This window comes from Microcaecilia unicolor, chromosome 6 (genome assembly GCF_901765095.1).
Source record: "Microcaecilia unicolor chromosome 6, aMicUni1.1, whole genome shotgun sequence".
NCBI lineage: Eukaryota > Metazoa > Chordata > Amphibia > Gymnophiona > Siphonopidae > Microcaecilia > Microcaecilia unicolor.
The window spans coordinates 54,348,435-54,370,249 of NC_044036.1; the positions used below are offsets into that span (position 1 = coordinate 54,348,435).

Below are 21,815 nucleotides of genomic sequence, written 5' to 3' on the forward strand. Positions count from 1 at the left end.
CTAAAAATCTCTTTTGTTGCTTCGTAGATAAAATGAGCCCCCAGGATTTATGAGCTCATGTAGTTTGTTTCTCCAATACCATATGGATGGCAGGTAAGGCAACAACCAATGACTGACAATGCATTTCTTCCCCAAGATGCAGGACTTTCCTACAAACAGCTTTTCACTGGGGGTACCCACCCCAATGGTAGGGGCAGAACTAAATAACACGCCCTTGTGTGATCCCAATACAGACTGGAGAAAAATGAATAGAGCTTCCCAAAAGGTCGGAGTTTTCCTAAAGTGCCACAGACCATGAAGAAACTAATCATCCTCACGGTACATTTAGGACATCGGGGGGGGGGGGGGGTCCACACTTCCGATAATATGCTTGTTTTGAGAAAAATAGGATCTCTACAGAGTTCTAAAATGACATTCCTGCAATTCCACACTATGAACCAAATCAAGGAATCCTGCGAATGGCAGCCAAATGAATCACAGCCTGGAAAGGATGACCAATGTCCCACTCCCATCTCTCCACTACTCCCTGGAAATCCAAGATGGATAAGCGTTTAGTTATCTCCTTATGAAACCACAAAATAGAAACCTGGCCCAAGGCGTCCTTCTCCAAGAACTCTTGCAGCAGAACCCCAAATCGCAGTGAGAAACTTTGTTTGGGCAAAGAGGACATGTAATAGGATAACTGAAGGTAAGCAAAAGTGTCTGCAGGGCCAAAATCACACCATTGCAGTAAGTCCTAGTGAGTAAAGAAGGTCCCATATTCCTTAATCAGATGTTCCAATAAAGAAATACCCAGTGCTTCCCAGCGCCAAAACAGCACATTATCCATACCTAGGGAAAAATCAGCATTACCACCCAGGGGCAGCAAAACACTACAGGAAGGGTCCTGTTGCCAAAGCAAAAGCAATTCTTTCCACAATGTCCAAAGGGACCGAAATAAAACGCTCCTGACCCAAGCTGGCAACTTCGCTAACTGGGCATGGAGGAGGTAACCGAAATGCCAAAGATAGAAATGGGCCCTCTCCAAAGCTACATCTGTAAAGGCAGAGGTACCTAAAACCCAGTCCCATAAGTGGCGGAGGAGACAAGTTTGACTATCTTTTTAAGCCTGGAACTCCCATTCCCCCGTGACCCCAAGAACACACAAGATAATGCCATTGAAGCTTGGGCTTTATCCCTCCCCAAAAAACTTCACTAGGTGCTTTTGTAAAGATCTAAAATTATGATGCAGTAGACGAATGGGTAAGGATTAAAGGACATATAATCACCGTAGAAAAAGCAATACAAATTGATCCGACCTAGAAATTATAAAGGCAAGGTTTTCCATTAATCTAGTTGAACCTTCATGCCAGCTTATCCACATTTAGTCTATCCATAGGTAACCGAATTCCGAGATAGCAAAATACCCCCGCACCCACTGTAAAGGAAAGTCAAATTCCCATGTTCTACATGAGGAATCCGAAAGTGCCAGAACCTCAGACTTCGTCAAATTCAGTTGGAATCCTGAAAAATCAACATACTTATGGAGACTGTCCATAAGAATAGGAAGGGAGGAATGAGGCTCAGTAAGGACTCAGGCACAGAAAACAGGAGGAACCTCTAGAAAAGCAGCACAAACAGGAAAAAGAAGAGGCTGGCCAAAGAAAATCCACCACAGGAAATGTTGCTTAAACACACTTTATTCTCAGCATCAGGTTAGGGACCAAACATGGTCCGTGTTTTGGCAGAACAAACTGCCTGCGTCAGGGGGTAAGAATCAAACTCTAAACAACAAAAAATACCTAAATACGTTTAGCCTAGAGCAGAGGTTCTCAACACGCAGTTTACGTACCGCAAGGGGTATGCAAGACCTCTGCAGTGGGTATGGGGCACTGGTAGAGAACCTTCTTCATCTCCCTCCTACTGCCATCCTGGCTGCTGCTTCTCCAGCCCAGCAGCAGCAAAACAACCTAAAGCAGTCCTGGAGCCGCTATCTTCATGCTTGCGCTGTGGGCTCTGCCAGTTTTCACCCCCCTCTGACGTCACCTTTCCAATTCTGGGGCAAAGGACCAGTGGAGCTGACAGCGCACACATGAAGTCCACAGTTCCAGTACAGTCTTAAATTGTTTTGCTGCTATGGGTATACATGGGAGGGTAAAACGGAGGAGACATTGGATTGGAAGTGGGAGAGAAAGAGGAGAGATGCAAGATGGAGAGGGGGGAAAGAAAGAGAGAAAAGGCTGTAGGTAAACGCAGTAAAAAAAGAAGTAAATTGAAGACTGGATAGCAAGAATAAATTAAATCTGGACAGAGAGGCAGAAAATTAAATTGAAGAAAGCTGAAAGGAAAAGGAGGCGAGAGAAAAATTACAAGGACTAAATGAAGAGGGAGGAAAGCAGAAACTAGGGCTTGGACCAACATAATTAGAAAAATAAATTAGACAGCAAAGGTTGAAAAATAATTTTATTTTCTATTTCATGATTAAAATATATTAGTTTTTGGAATATCCATTTCAAAATATTTGCCGATTTTCAAAGAAAATAATTATCTAGAGCAAGAGATCAATCATAGTGTGAGGCACCAAGAAGTGAGACTAGGGAGCAAAATCAAAATATTACTACAGAAAAAATAGTGATGGACCATATGAGGAGAGATGCAAAGGAGTGAAGGGGAAGCCAGAGACTGATTAGGGTTTAGAGGCCGACAGAAACCAGCAGTTTTGGTTCCGGCTGAAACCAAATCTGTGGCCTGGTTTCGGCCAGAACTGAAACTGTGGCCCCTCCACCATTGCAGGCCAGACTCACCACTCCTCCGCTCTTTGCCACCCCCACCCACAGTAGGCCCTACCTTGTAAAGGCCCTGGGTAGTCTAGTGGAGTCTACTGGGCAGGAGCATCCCGAGTTGCTCCTGCCCCCGTCTGCTGTGCTGAAAAAAAAAATGGGAGGCCACGACTTCCTGCGGCAGCCATTTTGGAATTTGAACAGCCTAAGCAGGAGCGCCACTGCTCAGGCCATTCCCAATTTCAAAATGGCAGCCGCAACTTCCCACAGCAGTCTTGCGAGGCTACCACAAAAAGTCAGGGCCACCATTTTCTCAGCATGCAGGAGGGAGGGCAGGAGCAATTCGAGATGCTCCTGCCCCAAGACACAACAACAGTACCAGGACCTTTACAAGGTACGCCCTGGAAGGGGGCCTACCGAAGGAGTGGATGGCCTGGGAGGGAGGGGACGTGGGTGGGGAGAGGCTGCAGGGCTACAGTTTCAGGTTTCCGCAGAAAAATGCACAGGCATTTTCAGTGGAAACCTGAAACCAAAATTCAGTCAGCCTCTACTGGGGTTTGATTGTGCACCATGAATGATAGTGGGCAGACTAATGGGGCCTTATACTCTATCTGCCACCTAATATGTAACAATAAACTAAATAACTGAATAAAACTACACATTAAAATTAGGGCTGCATTTCTGAAACAGGCTGTGAAAACTAAGGCTGTTTATAGCTATTCTTCATGTTTTAAATTCTTTAATTTGTAATTTATTTTTATTACATTTGTACCCCGCGCTTTCCCACTCATGGCAGGCTCAATGTGGCTTACATGGGGCAATGGAGGGTTAAGTGACTTGCCCAGAGTCACAATTTGTCAATTTGTATTTTGTGCTACGTTTTCATTACTTTTTATTCTTTAAATTATTTAGGGTTGCATTTTGCTTAAAATTTATAATCGTGATTATTCACTCAATTGCAATTTTTTTTCCTCATTGCAGCTTCTTTGACTCTGAACAATAGAGGGTTAAGGGGGTCTTCTACTAAAGATTAGCTCAAGTTATCTGCAGCAGGACCCATAGGAATAAAATGGGCCCTCCTGAAGAAAACTCAAGCTAATCTTTAGCAAAAGACCCCCCTAAGTGACTTGTCCAGATTTACAAAGTGCTACAGTGGGAAAACAAATAAACAACATACCTTTAATTGTGTGATTAATCTCAATTTTAAATTTTAAATTGAAATGCAGCCCTAATTAAAACAAATTTAGGTTTTAAATGCCTTATGACACGGAATTTACTATGTAGATATAACTAAAATGTGTTGCTAGAGTGGTATGAGGGAGGATGGGGGAGGGGTGCTAAGCGGGGAAAAGAAAGTTACGTAGTGGTCACTATGATAACAGAGGGTCATAAGAACCAAGGCTTTCTGAGAGGTATTGATAAGGGAAGAGGCATGGTGGGAGTGGGAAGTGGGATGGGAGAGCTTGGTTATATTGCTTTGATGGTATGTATTATTTCATTTTCTTGTTTGTAAGAGTTCTCTAATTTGGGAAAAAAATTAATAAATGAAACAAATATAAACAGTACAAACACCATAAAAGTACAATTACTACAGGGCCTATCAGATTGTGAGTCCTAAGGGACAGAAAAATACCTACTGTTCCTCAGTGTACACTGCTTTTTGATAGCTTACACACACACACACATATATATATATATATATATATATATATATATACACACACACACACATTCACACACACACACATACAACTGGAAGACTCACACCTAAGTTTGTACCTGAGGCAATGAAGGGTTAAATGACTTGTCCATGATCACAAGGAGCTGCAGTGTGATTTGAGGTTCTCAGCCCGCTGATCTAACTCTTAGGCTACTCCTCCACTCAGGCTACATACTTTTACCCCAGTGTATATTTTTCTCTGACAGTGCACACTTTTTAATGTGGCAGAAGTTTGCATGCCATTAGTTTACTGCATCGAGGACCAAAAATTGTGAATTCAGCTTGCATTAGGAGCCATGCATTAAGTACCATGTGGGGGGGGGGGGGGTTAGGTCTTTTCCTCCATTATAATAAGGGTGTTTGGCTCTAAATTTAATTCCACTATATTCTGAAAGACTCTTTTTACTATGTTTTAGTATGTTATTTTACATATTATACAATTCAAATTATTGTCCATTGGTTCCTCAGAGACTGTGAATGCAACTGACACCCAGAGCTAGAAAAGGCACAATTTGATTTTTCATATATGTGTTATCTTTGCTATTACATAATGCCATTCACAGCATAAGAATGGAAAAGGGCATTTTTTTAAATGGCTGTTAATGAGACTATGAAGTATGACTTGTAGCTAGTAAAGAAAATATATATCATCTTATGATAGAGAATCTCAAAATGAACACCTGGCCCTAAACTGAAGCCCAGAAGTACACACAGTGGCATTATTGTTATACAAGCTGCAAGGAACACAGAACTTTACCTTGTCGGAGGGCGATATGGCCACATTTTGTAATGGCAATCTTAGAGTTATCAATTGATCCTGGAGGATCTAATAAGGAATAAAATAAAAATACAAAATATTCGTAATTAGGTGAGGTTTCACAAATCAAGGCTCTTTACAATAATTATTCATGAATACAATGGGTTAATGAACCAACAACTTCCATTTTAAGTGAGTGCCCAAGTCAATTATGAGCTAAAATTTTGAAATTAATGAACAGGTATTTAGATTAACAGGAATTAAACCAATGAATATTTGATCACAAAAAAAAAACTTACCGCCGTCTTTGCCCTTGACAAACCCTTCCCATTCTCTAAACCACTGCATGCTGATGCAGTAAATAACTCCTGGGGAATCTTCTTCTTGGAATGCTTTGTTGAGCTAAGAAAATAAAACAAACCACTTTCTATTGATAAATGACTGCTCTGTTAAGAGCAATAAAAGAAAAAATAAATACCCCTCAACTTCATGTATTTAAATTCTATTGCAAGTTAAGTCACATTAGGGATATACCCATCACTGGCACTCATTTCTGGTTTATTAAATTATCCCTTTCGCCAATTAGTTCTGAAGGTATGTCATCTTTCAGCAAATTAAGGGGTTCTTTTACCAAGCTGCCGGGAAAAGGGCCCTGTGCTAGCAGCGGGGACATTTTTTTCGTAACCAGTAAAAGTCCTCCCCCCACCCCATAAAAGTGGCCATGCAGTGAGATAACTCTTACCACGTGGCAATGCGGCAGGAAGCCCTTATCACCTATTGAGGTGGCGATAAGGGTTCCTGCGCTAACCCAACAGTAACTGGGCAGCGAGCGGCGACAGCCGATTACCGCTGGGTTATCATCGCTCGCACCATTTCTGGGGGGTTTCTTTTTCTCCCAGAAATGGCACACGCTTGGGGCAGGACTAACGCCGGCGGCCACATTGGGCTTGTGGTGGTCCCAGAAGAGCTAGCAGTAAGCCCGCGTTGGGCTTACCGTTACTCTGTAAAACGGCCCCAAAGTGAATATACATGAAACCAAGCAAACCGTTTGAATCAGTCTATATAGAGGTTTTTCAAATAGTCTAGGTCAGGATTCAGCCCAATAAGCCAGTGTTAATCCTATACTAAAATGGTAGCTCCATGCGGTCTTCACAGTTTGTTTTCAACTTTGGTTACCTAAGAGAAAAGATATCTGCAACACCTCCCAGTGGCTACTGGTCAGCTAAAAGCTGAATTGCCCAAATTATTTCAATGTTGATCTTGAACCAGCCTGGTGAGAGTCTGATGACATTTTAAAATTTTCTCTGGATTTGCCAATGGAGATCTCTCTCTCAAATTTCCCTACAGCCATTGTCCTTATGCTGCTCTATAAGGCTTTGTCCCGCCCTCGTGGAAGTTATGCCAGAAGAGGGCGGGACACAGGGAAGGAAGGAGGCCCGAAGGGAGGCGACCTACTGCCCTGCTGCCTGCAGCGCTTTCACACGGAGGTGAGAGGCACTGTGATTTCAATGCAGGGGGCCCGGAGCAGTCTCTCGGCGGCCCTACTCTGGCACAGACCCCGTATAAGTCTGCCCTCCCCTATCCTAGCCTCTCAACCACCAACCCCTCTTCCCCCCGCCACCCAATTTCAGCTAAGCTTCTAAGGAATGGATCCACAGAAGCTTAGCTGAAATTGGGTGGCGGGGGGAAGAGGGGTTGGTGGTTGAGAGGCTAGGATAGGGGAGGGCAGACTTATACGGGGTCTGTGCCAGAGCCGGTGATGGGAGGCGGGAAATACTGCTGGACAGACTTATACGGTCTGTGCCCTGAAAAAGACAGGTACAAATCAAGGTAAGGTATACACATATGAGTTTATCGTGGGCAGACTAGATGGACCGTGCAGGTCTTTTTCTGCCGTCATCTACTATGTTACTTCAGGCAACCTCAGTTACTGTAATGAAATTTTATTTCTATCACATTGCATCTCATAGGACATACCACAATTTTACTCAAGAATGTATGCATTCCCTATAGCATTTTGAATGCTAAATATAACGATACATTAAAAGTGGTTCCCAAACCTGGTCCTGCAGGCACCCCAGCCAGTCAGGTTTTCAGGATACTCAAAATAAATATTCATGAGAGAAATTTGCATGCAGAGGAAGCAGTACATGCAAATCTCTCATGAATATTCATTGTGGGTATCCTGAAAACCTGAGTGGCTGGGGTGTCTCCAGGACCAGGTTTGGGAACCCCTGCATTTAAACATTTAAATACTACATTTTAAATATTCCATAAGGTCTACAGCTGCTGGTTTTATAAAATTAATTATCAGAGAAAATTCTAGTTTGGTGGTTTATTGCCTCAATTAATTCATGGCCACAGCAAAATTAAATAAGAACAAATATTGGGAGAATAATAGTTGCATTAAGTTTACCCTAATAAACATTTCTAGTTCAGTCTTTCTTCTTTTTTCAATTTTCTCAGCTTCTACTTGGCAAGTATGGCAAACATACAGATGATTAACAGCTGGTCCCCCTCCAAACCTGTATCACAATAAAAAGTGTACTAATCAACTAAGATTGTAATAATTACACCACAATTAGAACATGTCTCTGTCACATGCCTTCAGTTTTCACATATCTGTTAAATGATAGTGAAATCAAACAACTTATTTTTGTAAGACATGCTAATGTGCAGAGGTATAGAGCTAGCAAACAGAAATATACCTTAAGTTTTCAAAAAGATTTACATGTGAAGCCTTTTCTTAATTTCACAATTCATTCTGTAGCTCATAAGCTTATTTTGCATAACAGAAAAAAAGCAAGACATCTGCAAAGTAATGGCCCTACTCAAGTTTCTATCACTGGAAAATTAACCAACAAAAAATTATTACACCTCATTCTATTTTAACTATGTAGACAGAGGTAGAGAAATTAAAGTATAAATCATTTTCTACAATTTTTGACTGTCTACTACTCTCTGGAGAGTATGATTACCCCAGAAGGAGGTATGATAATGCTAGGGAGAAAATTTTGTAAATTTACATCAGTTATATTTATTAGTATATCCAAAATATGTCCTGTTCCTATGCTATTACAGTATAAGGTTTGATTTTCCAAAGGTTTTTATCTCAAGACACAAAATGGGGAACACTTTGACTCTGAACAGTTAGCCAAAATGGCTTGGTTAAGGTGAAAGAGTGGTAGAAGAGATCAAAACTGGGACTCCAGTTATCATAGGTCTAAGTTTCTGCTATTTGGCTAAACTACTAATCTGAAATAGAGGAGTTAAAATGGTAGCATGTAGAGTGTGACATGGTAATGAGGAAAGTAGTAATGACACAGTAATTCCTGCAAGAATGGGATGATCTGCACGGTATTACCCTGAGAACACAGTCAATCTGCACGGTATTATTGCAGTAATGGTAATAATGATCAAGGTGTTAAAATGGTAATACCTCCAAGACATCAGAAGAACCTCTATTTAATGAATCAAACTTGTGAGAATGTTTGATCATCTTGGCAGAGCAAGGAAATGGTTTGGCTTAAACTAAGTCAGCCTGCAAAGTATCTTTTAGCTCCACCAGTAACTAGTACCTCACCTGAAAGGACATCACTGGACTTACCACAGACAACCAAAGAATACAGCTGAAGCCCGAAATGGTTGATAGGCTCTTATTTTTATATGGACTTTAGGAAACAGTGAGCTATATAATCAGTAATTTTCTTGATGGTTAAATAGATTTTTTCTTCAAGTTATGTATGACTTATTTCTATGTTTAAATTAGTGGGGAGGGGTGGGGTGGGAACAGGGACAGGGAAGAGATGGGAAAATACTGTGAGGATGAGTAGGAGATGGGGACTATTTTCATTGCTCTCTAGTGACAAGTCTTCAGAGACTAACAGTAAGTCTGACTTAATCAAGCTTATTCAATAAATTACCAACAGTAGCTGGCTGTAAATCTTTATAATTTATATCATAGGCTTACCTGCTGTATAAATAGTCCCATAAATGCTGAGGTAACATATCAACCAGTTCTTCTATAAAACCTGCCTTTTGTGGAGGAACACCTAGAAAAATAAGGGGAAGTCTGTTGCTCTTGGGATATTTCATGACAAATAAGAAATATAATGGCACTGTCCACCCTAATCTCTCAAAGAAAAATTAACATGTTACTTTACATTTAAAATGTGCAAATACTGGGTCATACTAAAGGTTCACTGAGCTCTGCATCTTATCTCCAACAATGATCAGTCCAAAAGTGTCCAGCAGCATTCCAAAGAGAAGATCCATTCCTTGTTTCTTACCTCCAAAAATAAGCAGTGACTTTCCAAAATCGGCATGGCTAATCATTTATGGACTTGTTTTCACCATAAGCTTCTACAACCTCTTTATTTTCTAAAACATTTTTCAAGATTACAACCAAAATCAGTACTGAAAAAACTGGAGGATATATATACAGAAGACTTTCGCCCCACTGCAGAACGAAGGCACCCGAGGCTAATCTGGCTCTTCTCCCAAGCCTTTAGTAACATTGGATGACTGATTATACACCCATTCTGCAACTGGACAAGCTTGCTACACCCACTGTAACTTAGACCAGTTCCTTATATCTTGATTAACTGTACAAAGAACTTACCTTTAGTTTAGCCACCAATTTATCCCAACTGACTCTACCATGCATCTTGTCCCCATCTATATCTACATTTGTCCCCTCAGCTATATGGTATGTTGTATTGTACAAAAGCATTAGTATCACAGCATTGTTATTTGAATGTTCTAATTGTGTGCTTATTGGCTATTCCATCGCTATTATGCTTACATCTTATTATATCTCTGTTATTTGAATTTCAGTGCTGTTAAATGTGCATATTTTTGATCCTGTTTCATGGTAGTCCTATTATTAGGTTTCAATTTGCTGCTTTCAAGTTTTCGTCTTTCACTGTGCCTGTGTCTATACTTGATCATTTTACTACTGTTATGCTGTTAACAAAATTGTAAGTTTGATGTTAAACTATACCTACTGCCTTAGGTAAATCTCATAAAGGCAGTTAATAAATCCCAATAAATAAATAAAAATAACTAAAACGTGACACTATCATGAAGCAACACTGAGGAACTTTCTTCTTGAATGGAGTGGCAGAGATCTATTAAGGGGGTGCCCCGCTCTTAAAACATTTTGCAGATAGCTTTGTTGTCCAGCATCTGCTCATGGGGCTGCAGGATTCGGCTTAGTACGTTTGCCACACCACTGTCTCTGCCCACCAGATACGTGGCTCTGAGGTACTCCCATGAGAAATAGCCCATTTCCACATTCTGATGGTCTCCCAACACAGGAGGTACAACCCCATTCCTCCCTGCTTGTTTATGTAATACATAGCCACCTACTTCCAAATTTTCAAGAAATATGGTATTTTGCTTATAATAGAAGCTAAAATTTGGGAGAATTAGTAAGTAATATTTCTCCTATATTTAATGAGTCTATAGAAACAGGGCATTCCTCATGTGGTCATTATAAATATTGTCAATATGCATTAATTACTAGTGAAAGAGAACCGGAGAACAGGAAAATTTTTTTCATTTAGATGAAAAACAAACTGATTCGAGTCAAATAGTCTATGCAATTCAGTGGAAACTTTTAAATACTGGACAAACTAAAAGGAAGATATAATTCAGAACTACTACTACTACTACTACTACTACTTAACATTTCTAGAGCGCTACTAGGGTTACGCAGCGCTGTACAAAATAAACAAAGAAGGACGGTCCCTGCTCAAAGGAGCTTACAATCTAAAGAACGAAATGTCAAGTTGGGCAGTCTAGATTTCCTGGGTAGAGGTTTAGAGGTTAGGTGCCAAAGGCGACGTTGAAGAGGTGGGCTTTAAGCAGAGATTTGAAGATGGGCAGGGAGATAGTATATGGGAATTGAAGTGAACTGTATGAATGTGGAAAAATGTTAGAAGTGTGAAAGCTAGGGAAAGCAGGAGAACCGGGCAGAATGTTTTGCAACACCACTGTGAAAAAGTTTTTCCAGGACGCAGCAAAACTGGCCCAGGTCATGCCCAAAAGATGCGCTTGCTTAGTAAAAGGGCCCCGAGGTGAAGTAAAGTATGATATGCTCTTTGTAGGATAAGCAAGAACTGTAAATAATTTTATTAGTACAGTAAGGGAATAGGATTTTCTATACCCTGTACACACAGGGGAAATTACAAAATTGTATATATGTAATGAACATATATGTGCATTGTGACAAGGGAGGAGTGAAGAGATAGATAATTCTTGAAGGTATGTTTCTTTGTGAAACTGGTCTTTTAGGTATATCAGAACCTTTTGGACTCAGTACATCCTCCCCTCGGTGAGGTGGGGTGCAAACATTCCCACAAGGCGTTTTTGCTATACACTGGCAGGACAAGGTTGGGAACATTGCTAGTTTCTAAAGCATACTAAAACTGCTTCTAAACAGTGACTCTTAGAATATTTGTGACTGCTTGGCCACCGGCCTGGGACTGGAGTCCTGATAATTTTTCTTCTGCTTTATAGACTATGTATTGGATCCTGCTGAACTGAAGTATTTGCTGTTTTTTATTTGTTTGGACAGAACTGTGTTTTGAATCCTGCTGCTGAGACAACAAGCCCCAGCTCCAGCCTCTTATAGGCATAAGCTGTTTTTCTTCTAGGATAATAATTTTTATTTTTGAGGACTAGTGGCCTTGAATAAGGGCTAGGGTGAGAATGTGAAGGCCCTAGAATTTCTTTTGAGCAGGGCATGATTGATTCAATGAAATTCAAGGGAAATGGACTACTACTAAAGCCAATAAGGACACTAAATGGATTGGGACAGAGAAAATGCTGACTTAGGAAATAAAACATTTGCCATTAAATACATCTTTTCCCCTTTTACAAAGGCGTGGTAGCGTTCTTAGTTTGCACTAAATGCTAAGACGCCAATTATATTCTTATGAGTGTCAGCATTTAGCGAGCATCTCAGGAATTTAGACCATAACTACAATGAGGCATCCTTAGTAGATTATTCGTCATCAGATTTAAGATTTTTGATACTATAGCAAGTGATTTTACTAAGAGTTGGTGATGTTTCTGAGATCCTTTTATGTTTAGAATAGAGATATTTTTATCAGTGGGGTACAGTTCAACTTGGTGGGCTAAATAAAGAAGTGGAATGGAATGCCCTTTAAATTTGACGGATGTTAAGTTCTATATTAATGCGCATGTGTTGGCTTCTTCTGGCAGTTACAGAGCTGTGTGGAGTTTTGATTTCGGGTGTCCCAGCTATGCAGAATTTTTGACATTTGGATTTTAGGTACGAAATGATTATAGTAATGATTTGCAGTTCTGTTTGAGAATAAGGGCCCTCTTTACTAAGGCACATTAGCGTTTTTAACGCGCCTACAATTAGTGCATGCGCTGTGTAGGCGCCTATAAGGATACTGTAGGCAAATACACTGTTAACGCGTGTACATGATAAATACGCGTTAAAAATGCTAATGTGCCTATAACGCGGCTTAGTAAACAGGGCCCTAAAGTGTTAAAAAAAAATGTTGAGGGTCATATAGATGTTTTCACTGAGGGGGGTAATTTTTATATCTTAATTTAAAAATCTCCTGAAAACACTACTACAAGCGAAAAATGTCGCCATGTAGAGATTTTGGACATTTGGATTACAGCTTTTTGAGGCATTAGTTCGGAAGAATTTTTCACTGTTTTTTAGGATGTTTTCACAGCACTGCACTTCAATATTATTGGATTAGAACTAGCACCTCCAAATGGACACTGTTCATCACTGTTGCGCCCCAAGTGAATCGTTGGGATATAAGAGGACATTGGGATCCTTACATATCAGCTAAGTGGATTGAATCTTTAAGTACATTTATACAAGCAGTGTGTTTTTTTTTAATTCAATAATTGATTACTGACTCCTGAATCTTGAACTTTAGCTGCTGGAGACAGCAGGTGTGATGATTAGATGATTGGATTGTGATAAAGTTTGACTAGATCCGCAGAAAAGATTAGATTGACAAGGTCTAGTGTTGTATAGTAACCAAGTAAATGTAAATAGTTACTGTATTTAAAGTAAAAGTTAATACTTTTGTAACCCCACCTAGTTTCAGAATGTTTTCAGCTTTACAGTACCTGATGTTTGTAGTCATGCTAATACCTCGAGCTGATACTCTGTATAATTAGTAAAGAACAAATAAACTACCCTTGTTCCCCAGACTAAAAGTATGGGGACGGAAAGGAAAACTAAATTTAGGATTCTCCCAATTAGCAGGCCCAGAATCAAATAAATGCAAAATATGCTTTTACTCATTAAGGGGTCCTTTTACTAAGGTGCACCTAAAAGTGGCCCGCAATGGTGTAGACGCATGTATTGGGTGTTCGCAGGTCCATTTTTCAGCTCATTTGCAAAAAAGGCTTTTTTTTGGGCCGAAAATGGACGTGCGGCAAAATGAAAATTGGCGCACATCTGTTTTGGGCCTGAGACTTTACCGTTGCCCATTCACTTAGCGGTAAGGTCTCACACGTTAACCAGGTGGTAATCGTCAGCGCGTGTACAATGCTGATTATGTGGTTAGCACCGCACGCCAGAAATGTTACGGCGCGCGTAATGGATGCGTGTAAAAAATGAAATTACTGCCTGGGCCACACGGTAGACAGGTGGTAGTTATGAACTGCACGTTTGTGCAGCGCTGCGTATGCCTTGTAGCGCTATAGAAATGCTAAATAGTAGTAGTAGTAGTCCATTTTCAGCCAAAAAAATGGCCTTTTTTGCAGGTGCACTGAAAAATGAACCTGCGTGTGTCCAATACACGTGTCTACACCATCGCAGGCCACTTTTCGGTGCACCTCAGTTAAAGGACCCCACAATGACTAAGATGCTGCTGAAAAGTTTTGCTCCCCAAAATTATTTGTTACCATGAATAACTTTTTTTTTTTAATGTTGTATTGGTTTTACATCTTACATTTGGCAGGTTTACTGTTTGTACTGCTGATGATTATTGCACAATCTAAAGTTTGATCCTGGTGATTCCTATTTGCTATTTTTAAGTTCACTGTATTAAAAAAAAAATTCTGCACACTATTTGAAATGGCAAACAGCATTAAGCACTTACTAATTACAATTTTCACTTATTTTACTAAGGTGGCATGTCTAGAAAACTAGCATATCACCATTACTGCAACAGGTACATGCAGTGCAATACAATATTTGCCAAAGCCATCCTAGATCAATTTTTACATCAAGGTTCAATTTGATATACTGCATATTAATACTTAAAATCATAGCAGCTATAAAGTTTCAAAATAGAAAAGGGGAGAGAAAAGGAAAAAAACCAAAAATCAGAGGACAAAAACAAACACATAAGGATTGCACAATTAATCAATTTTCAATTATGTCATACATAAATGTATAATACATATAAAGAAACAATTACCTAAGGGATCCTTTTACTAAGCTGCATCCTCAGGCATCCTCCAGTAAGTTCCAATTGTGCGCGTGCTACCCACACGCTAAAACTTTTGTTGGAGGGGCATGTCTGGGGGGTGGACGGTAAACATTCCTACGTTAATCAGTTAGTGCATCTGCATTAACACATGCTAACTGGTTAGTGCTGGATTACTATATAAACCCTTACCACCTACAAAAGTAGGTGTCGGTAAGTGCTCCTGTGGTAATTCTTTTTAATGGCTGCAGTAAAAATGGCCTTAGCATGTGGGGGAAACCTCAGCAAAAGATCGCACTAAGGCTGCTTTTTACTAAAGCTTAGTAAAAAGACCACTAAGTTAACTTACTAATTAATGGAGCAACATGAGGATAGGGAAAAGGTGTCAAGAACACACATAAGTCATATCATCAGTCCTCTGTGACATGGAAATGAGAAAGCAATCCTAGTGTTTTATTTCATTTTAAGTGGGCCTTGAATTTAACCAGAGGGGGTTCCAATCTAATGTATAATGGTAAAGAATCCCACAGAGTAGGAGCAGTAACAGAAAAAGCACTAGTACAAACTATCAAAACAAACTTTATATGACTCTTGCTAACCACGGTACTCCCAACATATCACAGTAGCATGAGCACATCACTCAGTTTCAAATCTTTCATCAAATCCTTTTATAATCTGAACTATTTTAATATTTGGGCAACTGCAGAACTTTGTCCACCTCTCCTTTTTTTTATCCAAACGTCAGTAATCTACAACACATCCATTGGTGTATTAGGACAGTAGCTCTTTTTTTTTTTTTTTTTTTTTTTTTTAATATGGCACATAGCCAACAAACACTGTTTTAATTAGTGCATCTACTAAGGGGTCAAATGTATTTTAAACAAAAACAGTGGTTTAAATTCCACTCAAACAGCCTCTAAAGTGCAGGGGAGCCCAAGGAAGGAGGTGGCCCACTTTATCTTCTGAAGTAATGCCTCCTACTATTGGAACCCTGACATTTTGATTTGGGGGCCCTTAATTTGAACCTCTGCTACTGAATGGAGATATAAGGGCCTGTTTACTAAAGTGTGCTAAGAAGTTACTGCATGAATTAGTGCATGGTAACAGTTGCCCTTTTCAAAAGCCCTCCCCCCTGCACATTCCTCTTCCACTGGCAACATGCTGCTCAACATGCATCATGCTCCAAAACAAACTCTGTAGAAGCATAACGATTAAGAAGAAAGGTGAGCATCTATAGTAGTATGTGCCTATAAGGCCACTGTGGTCATCACAGGGAAGAATGTTACAAGTGCCTTCTGTCAAGATGATGCACAAGAGCAGTTGATGGGTCACAGCCTTTGCTTTGACAGCCCCAAGGTTGTGGAATCAGTTTTCCCTTGACATTCAATCTGAGCTTAATCTCTTGAAATTTCATAAAAACCAATAAGTACCTTTTTCCTGGGCCTTAAGCTCTGGGGTATTTCTTCCCAAAACTGTTTAGTATTACGTTTGCATAATTTTTTACTTTTATTTCTGGCTTTTGAGTTTGTTTGGTTTTGTTTTAGTTTTCTATGACTATTTTAAATTACTTGGCTATAGCTGCTCCTGTTGCCTTCTCAGCTCGTCCTGCATTACTTTTTGAGAATGAGCGATCAATGGTGTGTTTAAGAATAATATACAAAGCAAGAGCTAAGCAAGATTTACTGGACAATGTACAAACTTTCTCCTACAACTAAATCCATCAAATCCCAAATCTAACATTTTTCTCCATATTAACAGGGTTGATTTTTATTTTTACTTATCTCATGATCATCAGTTAAGATGTGAATGGACTCACCTCCATGTATACAAAGGAAATCATTATTGGAAATAGGCCCTGGCTCAGCAAAAGTCTTAAATTTATTTAGCCACTGGTGAGAAATATAGAACTGCAGAAGACTCGGTTCCATCATATTAAGAAGACTGGAAACTCTCCGTCTCTCTTTCTGAGCATCTTCGCTGCATTTTCTGTAGTGCAAACAAAAACAACACAAAATGTGTGTACATAAATGTGTTCATTTTAACAAACTGCCACAATACATTTACCAGTAAAAAAATGTACTTTAATATGGCTTAAGCCACTACTATTGTTATTTCTGGTTTTCAAGTTATTACTTCTCTTTTGATTATAGTGCTTAAGGCAAGGTGCAACAAACGTTAATACCAAAAATGTTAAACTAGTTAACAATACTAAACAGCGTCACTATAAAAACAGCTATGCATTGAAATCTACTCAATACCATCTATTGTATAAATTCCGTCGACAAGGCTGTTTCCAACTACAATGCCACTCTCTCCTCCACCCTAGACACCCTTGCACCATCTGTTTCCCGTCCCACAAGGCGCACTACTCCCCAGCCCTGGCTTAACCCTTGCACCCGTTACCTTCGCTCCTGCTCCCGATCGGCTGAACGCCTATGGAGGAAATCTCGCACCCATACTGACTTCATTCACTACAAATTCATGCTATCCTCCTTCCAGTCCTCCCTATTCCTCGCCAAACAGGACTACTACACTCACTTGACTAATTCCCTCAGCTCTAACCCTCGTCGTCTCTTTGCCACCCTCAACTCCCTCCTCAAAGTGCCCTCCGCTCCCATCCCCCCCTCACTCTCTCCTCAATCACTGGCTGATTACTTCCGCGACAAGATCCAGAAAATCAACCTCGAATTCACCTCTAAACCTTCTCCTCCTCTTCATCCTATCACCCACTCAACCAATCACCCACTCAACCAATCACCCCATGCCTCCTTCTCCTCTTTTCCTAATATCACCGAAGAGGAAACCGCCCATCTTCTCTCCTCCTCGAAATGCACCACCTGTTCCTCAGACCCCATTCCCACCAACTTACTTGTCATCATCTCTCCTACTATCACCCCTCCCATCTGTCATATCCTCAACCTCTCTCTCTCCACCGCAACTGTCCCCGACACCTTCAAGCATGCTGTTGTCACACCTCTCCTCAAAAAACCTTCGCTTGACCCTACCTGTCCCTCCAACTACCGCCCCATTTCCCTCCTGCCCTTCCTCTCCAAGATACTTGAACGCGCCGTTCACAGCCGTTGCATTGATTTTCTCGCCTCTCATACCATCCTCGATCCGCTTCAATCTGGCTTTCGCCCACTTCACTCGACAGAAACAGCATTAACCAAAGTCTGTAATGACCTGTTCCTCGCCAAATCCAAAGGTCATTACTCCATCCTCATTCTCCTTGACCTATCCGCCGCCTTTGACACTGTCAATCACAACTTACTTCGGGACACACTGTCCTCTTTTGGGTTCCAGGGCTCTGTCCTCTCCTGGTTCTCCTCTTATCTCTCCCATCGTACCTTCAGAGTACACTCTCATGGTTCTTCCTCCACCCCTATCCCGCTCTCTGTTGGAGTCCCTCAGGGTTCTGTCCTTGGACCCCTTCTTTTCTCTATCTACACCTCTTCCCTGGGCTCCCTGATCTCATCGCATGGCTTCCAGTATCACCTTTATGCTGACGACACCCAGCTTTATCTCTCCACACCTGACATCACTGCGGAAACCCAGGCCAAAGTATCGGCCTGCTTATCCGACATTGCTGCCTGGATGTCCAACCGCCACCTGAAACTGAACATGGCCAAAACCGAACTTCTTGTCTTCCCACCCAAACCCACTTCTCCTCTACCTCCACTCTCTATTTCGGTTGATAACACCCTCATTGTCCCCGTCTCTTCTGCCCGCAACCTCGGTGTCATCTTCGACTCCTCCCTCTCCTTCTCTGCGCACATCCAGCACATAGCCAAGACCTGTCGCTTCTTCCTCTATAACATTAGCAAAATCCGCCCTTTCTTCTCTGAGCACACCACCCGAACTCTCATCCACTCCCTCGTTATCTCTTGCCTTGACTACTGCAACCTGCTCCTCACTGGTCTCCCACTTAGCCACCTATCCCCCCCTTCAGTCCGTTCAGAACTCTGCCGCACGTCTTATCTTCCACCTGAACCGATACACTCATACCACCCCTCTCCTCAAGTCACTTCATTGGCTTCCGATCAGGTACCGCATTCAATTCAAGCTTCTGCTAACCTACAAATGTACTTGATCTGCAGCCCCTCCTTACCTCTCAACCCTCATCTCCCCTTACGTTCCTACCCGTACCCTCCGCTCTCAAGACAAATCCCTCCTTTCAGTACCCTTCTCCACCACCGCCAACTCCAGACTCCGCCCTTTTTGCCTCGCCTCACCCCATGCGTGGAACAAACTCCCCGAGCCCATACGCCAGGCCCCCTCCCTGCCCATCTTCAAATCTCTGCTTAAAGCCCACCTCTTCAATGTCGCCTTCGGCACCTAACCTCTACACCTCTGCCCAGGAAACCCAGACTGCCCAACTTGACATTTCGTTCCTTAGATTATAAGCTCCTTTGAGCAGGGACCGTCCTTCTTTGTTTATTTTGTACAGCGCTGCGTAACCCTAGTAGCGCTCTAGAAATGTTAAGTAGTAGTAGTTAAAAGGGTTCATGCAACCAGCAGGCCAGAGATATGTTTACAGAATCAGGTCCCAAACCAGAAAGAACCCCCGAGGTTGGGGACAATTAAATTAAAAAAAATAAATAAATAAAAAGAGCAGCACCAGGTTGAAGGCTTACTTAGTTCCTGTATACCACACTATACTAATAGCATAGGAGCTCTGAGGTTGTGTGGGAGGCAGCAAGAGGAAAAGGATCAGTGGACTAAGCAGGAGGAGTAGAGACTCAATTAAGTGGGGTAGGTGAGGGAAGAGAGGCAATTGCAGATTCATAGGGACAGGGACCTGTTATAGGTAGCACAACACAAAATGTATCCCTGCATACCAAAAAATTCATCATCATAAATGTGGCTATCAAATTTTAACTTAATTTGTGATTTATTCCTTAATGAAAAACACACTACCCTTTCACATGAGGTATCTTACTGCTCAATATAGGGCATAAGTTATTTAAAAAAAAAAACACAGAAAAGTATATTGTTTTAATTCCTAGATGAATATCTGAATTAAGGAAGTGGTTCACCTGCAACAGGTGTTCTATGAAGACAGCAGATCACTAGTCACACATGTGAAGGTGATATCATTGCTCAACATCAGACATTTTCCAATACTCCCAATGTCCTCCCTCTTCTGTTCTAATTTATTGGCTAAGGGGCCCTTTATTAGAATGCATTAGTAAATGGGCCTAGTATGTTTTAACGTGAGACTTTCCTGCACACTAAGCCCATTTTTAACGATGCCGTAAAATAGGGCTTTTTTTCTTTTTGCAGGTCCCATGCTAATTTTTCCAGTAGCATGCAAGACCTGCAAAAAAATTAAACACAGGACCACTTACCGCTTTAATGCGTTTTGTGGGAAGCATCTTCCTATGCGTTAAGTATGCATTAGGGCTTAAGGTAAAATTATGTATCATACCTGATAATTTTCTTTCCATTAATCATAGCTGATCAATCCAGACTGGTGGGTTGTGTCCATCTACCAGCAGGTGGAGATAGAGATCAATCCTTTTACCTCCCTATATGTGGTCACGTGCTGCCGGAAACTCCTCAGTATGTCGATATCAAAGCTCCAGCCGCAGGACTCAGCACTTAGAGAATTACACCCACAAAGGGACACTCTGCCCAGCTCACCACCGCCGAAACGGGGGACGGGAATCAACCCAGCTCATCCCCACACAAGTGGGGGGAGGGGAATCCGTCCAGCTCATCCCCGCGGAGCGGGGGACACCACACCCGCCGATGCGGGGGGGGGATCTGGCTTATCCTGCAACCGCAACAGGAGCTGACTGACCCTAACACCACCGAAGCGGGAGGGGTACAAAGCTGCCCTACAGCCGCAAGAAGCGGGAGGGAGCGCCGGCAAAATTTAGGTCTCAATCCAGCCCCGAAAAACGGAGGGGAGAGGAATGCAGCAGCTCACTGTAAAACAAAATCGTCTCAACTCCTGAAGAATCCAATTGAAAAAACTTGAACACGAAGTCCTCCTGAACAGGAACTGAAGACTAAACTTGAACCTGAAATGCAACCAGAATATAAACAGTACAGATATCTGGGAGGGACTATGGACTGATCAGCTATGATTAATGGAAAGAAAATTATCAGGTATGATACATAAATTTTACCTTCCATATCATCGTGCTGATCAATCCATAGACTGGTGGGGATGTACCGAAGCAGTACTCACCCAGGGCGGGACATAGAAATCCGTGACCACAACGCTGAAGCTCCAAACCGGGCCTCCGCCCGAGCAGCCACAGTCAAGCGGTAATGTCTGGAGAAGGTATGAGCCGATGCCCAAGTTGCCGCCCTACAAATCTCTTACAAGGAAACGGACCTGGCCTCTGCCATCGAGGCCGCCTGTGCTCTAGTGGAGTGAGCCTTCAGCAGGATAGGCAGCACCTTCCCCGCGGCCACATAAGCCGCTGCAATGGCTTCCTTGACCCATCGTGCTACTGTAAGCTTGGCAGATTGCAGACCCTTACGAGGACCTACGAACAGCACAAACAGATGATCCGACTTCCGGAAATCATTGGCCACTTCCAAGTATCTGATGATGACTCGTCTCACATCTAGATATTTGAGAGCAGAGTACTCCTCTGGGTAGTCCTCCTTACGAAAGGAGGGTAAACAGAGCTGCTGATTCACATGGAAGCGAGAAACAATCTTGGGCAGGAAGGAAGGCACTGTGCGAATAGACACTCCTGCCTCAGTGAACTGCAGAAAGGGCTCTTGACATGATAGCGCCTGGAGCTCAGAAACTCTTCTGGCTGAAGTGATAGCCACCAAAAAGACTGCTTTCAACGTCAGATCTTTCAGAGATGCCCTCGTCAAGGGTTCAAAAGGCGGCTTCTGCAAGGCTCTTAGCACTAGATTGAGATTCCACGCAGGCACCACCGAGCGCAGAGGAGGGCGTAGGTGATTAACTCCCTTGAGAAAGCACACCACATCTGGCTGCGAGGCCAGGGAAGCAGCCTTCAGGCGACCCCTGAAGTCAGAGCCACTACCTGGACTTTAAGGGAACTGAGCGACAGGCCTTTCTCCAGACCTTCTTGCAGGAACGCCAACACTGAAGAAATTGGAGCAGTGAAGGGAGAAAGAAAGCCTGCCTCACACCACGATGCAAAGGT

At 41.9% G+C, this 21,815-nt stretch overlaps 1 protein-coding gene across 8 annotated transcripts in view; it reads right to left on the reverse strand.

Moving 5' to 3' along the window:
* The window catches only part of USP33 (ubiquitin specific peptidase 33), a 165,951-nt gene that overhangs the window by 13,264 nt on the left and 130,872 nt on the right, over window positions 1–21,815 (reverse strand). For all 8 annotated transcript variants that reach the window (XM_030208095.1, XM_030208091.1, XM_030208098.1 and 5 more), the window contains 5 exons: window positions 16,493–16,662; window positions 9,207–9,288; window positions 7,653–7,761; window positions 5,536–5,638; window positions 5,237–5,305 (listed from right to left, as the gene is read on the reverse strand). In XM_030208095.1, coding sequence (XP_030063955.1) covers window positions 5,237–5,305; window positions 5,536–5,638; window positions 7,653–7,761; window positions 9,207–9,288; window positions 16,493–16,662 — 533 coding nt within the window. The remainder of the gene's footprint in view (window positions 1–5,236; window positions 5,306–5,535; window positions 5,639–7,652; window positions 7,762–9,206; window positions 9,289–16,492; window positions 16,663–21,815) is intronic.